This window comes from Schistocerca americana, chromosome 7, assembly GCF_021461395.2.
Source record: "Schistocerca americana isolate TAMUIC-IGC-003095 chromosome 7, iqSchAmer2.1, whole genome shotgun sequence".
NCBI classification, from domain to species: Eukaryota; Metazoa; Arthropoda; class Insecta; order Orthoptera; family Acrididae; genus Schistocerca; species Schistocerca americana.
This window is the reverse complement of record NC_060125.1, coordinates 356,321,147-356,327,146: the sequence shown is the minus strand read 5'-3', so window position 1 is coordinate 356,327,146 and position 6,000 is coordinate 356,321,147. Positions and strand designations below refer to the sequence as shown.

General features: G+C 43.8%; 1 protein-coding gene across 1 annotated transcript in view; it reads right to left on the bottom strand.

Moving 5' to 3' along the window:
- Positions 1 to 3,482: 3,482 nt before the first annotated feature.
- LOC124622927 (nose resistant to fluoxetine protein 6-like) overlaps positions 3,483 to 6,000 on the bottom strand; it is a 130,231-nt gene continuing 127,713 nt past the window's right edge. The window contains exon 11 of the mRNA XM_047148717.1: positions 3,483 to 3,668. Coding sequence (XP_047004673.1) covers positions 3,483 to 3,668 — 186 coding nt within the window. The remainder of the gene's footprint in view (positions 3,669 to 6,000) is intronic.

The following is a 6,000-nucleotide window of genomic DNA, read 5'->3' as shown; positions in this document are numbered from 1 at the left end:
TGGAAGTGAAACATGGATGATAACTAGTTTGGACAAGAAGAGAATAGAAGCTTTCGAAATGTGGTGCTACAGAAGAATGCTGAAGATAAGGTGGGTAGATCGCGTAACTAATGAGGAGGAATTGAATAGGATTGGGGAGAAGAGCCCGCATCTCGTGGTCGTGCGGTAGCGTTCTCGCTTCCCACGCCGGTGTTCCCGGGTTCGATTCCCGGCGGGGTCAGGGATTTTCCCTGCCTCGTGATGGCTGGGTGTTGTGTGATGTCCTTAGGTTAGTTAGGTTTAAGTAGTTCTAAGTTCTAGGGGACTGATGACCGTAGATGTTAAGTCCCATAGTGCTCAGAGCCATTTTTTTGGGGAGAAGAGAAGATTGTGGCACAACTTGACTAAAAGAAGTGATCGGTTGGTAGGGCATGTTTTGAGGCATCAAGGGATCACATATTTAGCATTGGTGGGCAGCGTGGAGGGTAAAAATCGTAGAGGGAGACCAAGAGATGAATACACTAAGCAGATTCAGAAGGATGTAGGTTGCTGTAGGTACTGGGAGATGAAGAAGCTTGCACAGGATAGAGTAGCATGGAGAGCTGCATCAATCCAGTCTCAGGACTGAAGACCACAACAACAACAACAACAACAACATGCTCAAAAGGTAAAGTAAAAAGTATGCAGAATGTCAATTTCTTTGTCTTCTGTCCTTCCATTTATTCGCTGTTCTCAGAATGGAAAGGAGAAAAATTCATTATCGTCCACCGCTACCATCCTCAGTATTGCTACAGGAGTGAGCGACTGTGATGGTCATGCCAACATGTGTGTGCAGTGGAATGCAGAAAACCATCTGTTTGCAGATAAGCAACAGTTTAGCTTGTATCTGACGGATAATATCCATCTGTAAGCAAGGAGTCTGGAACTCATGTCAGTAAACAAAAAATAAGAAATGCCAGGTGATGTATCATAGACGCCGAAACTTCTTTGCAGAATATTATGATTGTGTAGTTCTATATAGAGGACATTCTTGGTCCTTTTTTGAGTATTCTTGAGAGCTGCGTAACTCTTCTCAGTCGTCTTTCCAGACCCTTGACAGGTTTCACTACCTGCTGAAGCTCACAGATACCATCGTTATCACTACCACATACCACTGAATGAGCTGGATTGCTTCGTAGGGTTACTGCACTGTGTAGCGGCATTACTTGTGCTGTACAAAACAGCCATATCAATTTTGTTAACTTAAGACAAGTTCTTTGCTCGAACTTATTTCGTTTTAATGAAGCTTCATGCTGTAGTTGTTGCTGTATATTCTACATTTCACCTAGGTTTGGCTGAACTCGGCATAAAACGTATTATTAATTTTCGAATTTATCTTTGATTTATGAAAACCAATAGGTATTACTAAAACGTTAAGCAATTTTATAATTTAGATTTACTATAAGAGCTAATTGTCCATCTTTTTATGCACAGCCGAACGTTCGTCGGACGATGAAATATCACTTACATTCGATGTTTATTGAGACTTCTTGCCTGGTACAGATAACCTCAGTGGCGCAAGTTTTAACACTTTCTTGGTGACTTTCAGGCTTGTAACTAGTCTGAGATTTGGGCAGAGCCCCGAATATTCTTTTAATTTTAGAACTAGAAATTGTAGATTGCTGTTGGAGAACGAGAACAGAGTATGAAGAAAAGAGGCGGAGATGGGCAACGGGACACGTGAGAAGACAATTATAGAAATTTACTATGCCTCTTTGTTCTAACAGATGCTGCATAACGGAACACATTACACATTTATCTTTGGTTTAGTTATACGCTGTGCAAAACGATACGTACTACATGCACACAGTGAGCTCTCACAAAGGTGCAACTAAACTGTATGCCATCAGCTTGGCAGTGACTATAAGAAACATAGGAAGTGTCCTGAGCTGGAAAGTCGGCTGCAGAAAGAACTGGGGAAAAGTAAATAAAAATGTCGTGTGACTAGGGCCTCCAGTCGGGTACACAGGTCGCGGGGTGAAAGTCTTTCGATTTGACGCCACTTCGGCGACCTGCGCGTCTATGGGGATGAAATGATGATGATTAAAACAACACCACACACAGTCTCTGAGCGGAGCAAATCTCCGACCCAGCTGGGAATCGACCCCGGGCCCTTAGGATTGACATTCTGTCGCGCTGACCACTCAGCTACCGGGAGTGGACTGGGGAAAGTACTTACATTATACGCTGTTTTGCGTTAAAGGAAATATTATTTCACGTTGTCTTGACGTGGATATTTATCACTTTCAGTATTAATTTTCCACGTAATACCTCTCAGGTTCATGTAATCACAGTAGATACACTGATCAGCCAATACATTGTGACGACTGTCCACCGCGACGTTGGATGCCGCCTGGTGGCGTTTGCGCACGTGACGCGGTGACAAAAGTGTGTGAGCGGAGCACACACTGACGGCGGATCACCCTAGCGAAGATACGGGCCCAAATGGGCGAATCCTTTGAGTTAAGCGACTTTGACAAAAGGAAGATTATTATTACGCAGAGTCTGCGATCGAGTATCTCAAAAACGGCAAAGCTGGTTGAATGTTCACGTGGTACCGTCGTGAGCGTCTCTACGTGAAGAGGTAGAAAGAAATTACCACTAGGCGCTGAATGGTTGGATGCCCACGACTCTTCACAGAAGTTTGTCTGCTTTGTAAAGTAGGACATATGGTGGTCTGTGATATCACTGCCGAAAGAGAACAGCGCTGGTGCACGCAAAAGTGTTTCGGAGCGCTCTCTTCATTGCACATTGTTCAACATGGAACCTCGCAGCAGACCACCCCTACTTGTTCACACGTTGACCCAACGACACCGTCAATAACGACTGTAGTGGGCACGGGACCATCGGGATTCTACCGCCGATCAACGGAAATGTGTCGGTTCTTCGGGTGTATCAAATTTTTGCTACACTGGCTTGATGGTAGTCTCCACAAAAGCCGTCATCGAAATGAACGGCGGCTCGAAACGTGCAGCGCGCCACGGACGCAGGCCGGTGGGAGCATTATTATGCAATGGGAGACATTATCCTGAGCTCGCATGGGACTTGTGGCAGTAATCGAAGACACGCTGACATCTGCATTCCTACATTCATCCCCTTGATGTCTTTCCTGTCGGCGATGTCATCTTTCAGCATTATAACTGTCCGTGTGTCTGAGCCAGAACCGTGCTACAGTGGTTTGAGGAGCGTTATAGGGAACTCACGTTGATGAGACGGCGACCAAATTCGCCTGATGCAAATCCTATGGAACCCACATGGATCGCTATCGGGTGCCATCACCACGTACCCAAATCAGCGGTCCGTTATTTACGCGAATTACGTGACCTGTGCGTAGAGATCTAATGCCGCATACCTCCACAAACTTACCAGCAAACCGTCGGATCTCTGATACGCAGAATCAGTTATGCGTTTTGTTCCAGAACTGGGCAAACAAGCTACTAAGTAGGGGGTCATAACGTTTTGGCTCATCCGTGTAACAATAAACGAAAAAAACATCGACATTTGTTTTTGGCAGCCTGTGTTTCTATTGCTAGTGTCTCACCTGGATTGAGAAAAGCCTTAGATAGATTGAGGACAGGCATCTCGAAGCTCAGTGAAAGGACCGCTGCCACTGGTAACACCATCAGCAAGACGCCCAGTGCTTTCTGGACCTGCAATTTACACACAATGTATATAAGCATACCAGCTTTTTAACCGCGGCTTCTCTCGTGTTAAGTCTTTATCACAAACAATGCAGACATATATGTCTGAGCCTGTGCTGTTTTACACCATACGACTTCAAAGAGAATCTTAAACTTTCCTGTGTTATTCAGCTGTCATGAGTTGATATAAAAGAGATAAGGAACCTTGTATTAGAACCATAATTTTAAAAAAAAAGCTTTGGAAGACTTGATATCAAATGAAGTGGGAGGGATAGATAACAATCCATCTGAATTCATAAAATCGTTGGGGGGAGTGGCAGCAAAACGACTGTTCACGTTGATGTGTAAAATGTATGAATCCGGAGTTACACCATCTGACTTTCGGGAAAACGTCATCCGCACAATTTCCGAAGATTGCAAGAATCGAGAAGTGCGAAAGTAATCGCTCAATGAGCTTAACAGCTCATGCATCCAAGTTGCTGACAAGAATAATATACAAAAGAATGGAAAAGAAACTTGAGGATGTGTTAGATGACGATCACTTTGGCTTTAGGAAAGGTAAAGGCACCAAATAGGCAATTCGTAATGGAAGAAAGACTGAATATAAATCAAGACACTTTCATAGGATTTTTCAATCTACAAAAAGTGTTCGACAATGTCAAATGGTGGAAGATGTTCGAAATTCTGACAAAAATAGGGGCAAGCTACAGGAAAAGACGTGTAATGTACAACATGTACAAGAGCCAAGAGGGAAAAATGAGAGTGGAAGGCCAAGAACGAAGTGCACAGTTTAAAAAGTGTTTAAGACGTAGGATTTTGCCCCTACTGTTCAGTCTGTACATCGGAGAAGCAATAACGGAAACAAAAGAAAGGTTCAGACGTGGAATTAAAAATTAAGGTGAAAGGATATCAATGATAAGATTCGCTGGTGATATTGCTACACTCAGTGAAAATAAAGAAGAATTACTCGTTCTGCTGATTGGAATGAACAGTCTAATGACTATAGAACACGGATTGACAGCAAATAGAAGCAAGAGGAAAGTGATGATAATTAGCAGAAATTAGAGCAGCGAGAAACTTAACAGCAAAATTTGTGATCATGAAGTTCAGGAATGCTGCTACCTAATCAACAAAATAACCCATGGGGACGGAGCAAGGAGGATATAAAAATCAGACTAGCATTGGCAAAAGTGGCACTCCTGGCGAAGAGAAGTCTAGTAGTGTTAAATATAGACCTTACGGCAGTGAGACACGGACTGTGGGAAAACCGGAACAGAAGAGAATAGAGGCACTTGAGATGAGGTGCTACAGAAGAATGTTGAAAACAGGTGGACTGATAAAGTAAGGAATGGGGAGGTACGCCGCAGAATTCGCGAGGGAAGGAATATATGGAAAGCAATGACAAGAAGGAAGGATAGGATGGCATGGCATCTGTTAAGACTTCACGAGATAACTTCCAGAATACTACAGGGAGCTGTAGAGGGTAAAAACTGTACAGGAAGGCAGAGATTAGAATACGTCCAGCAAATAATTGAGGACGTATGTTGTAAGCGCTTCCCTGAGATGAAGAGGGTGGCACAGTAGGGGAATTTGTGGCTGGCCGCTTCCAACCAGTCAGAAGACTGATGACCTAAAAAAGTCATCTGTCTGGTATAATCTTAGTTCCCGGAACACATACACAAAATTATTGTCTTCTTGTACTGCTAATTCTCGCGACCTGGTTGACGCGCCGAGCAGCACACGTAGGAGATAAACTGCACTTCATATTTTTAAAGCATTCTAAGTCTTCTAAATTCGCGGAAAAGATACCAGCAGGCAGCACGTTTTAGAACATTTTTATATACCCCCTTCTCATCTCCATCCCCATCCCTAGGGGTGAAGGCGTATCTTACTCCTACAATAGTCACATTCAAAAAATTAGTCATGTGTATATCAAATAGGTTGAAATTGTGCTTGGCGTCGCTGAGTCATGCTTTTATGACACTCCGTTTCGCCCCACCTGCAGCTGAATGGATTCCAGGAGAGTCTCACTGTCACAGTAATTTTTTCCAGGTTACAAGTGATACATGTGCCCAGTTAGATAGAAATTACTTAAGGGGTTACAGATATGGCCTGATATGTCACTGGTCATGCACCATCCCCCCCCCCCCCCCCCCCCGTCCCCCGGCCTCTGCCCCTACATAGCTAGAGCCGAAACGTCCAAGGACTGTCACCAATAAGCGTAGCGATCCCAAAACTATGGATTCGACAATAATATTGGTTGTTATCAGAGGTATGTATATGGCAATCCTGGTTGCTGGCTTTTAACCATCTTACCAAAAGAATCAGGGGGCAATGGAAA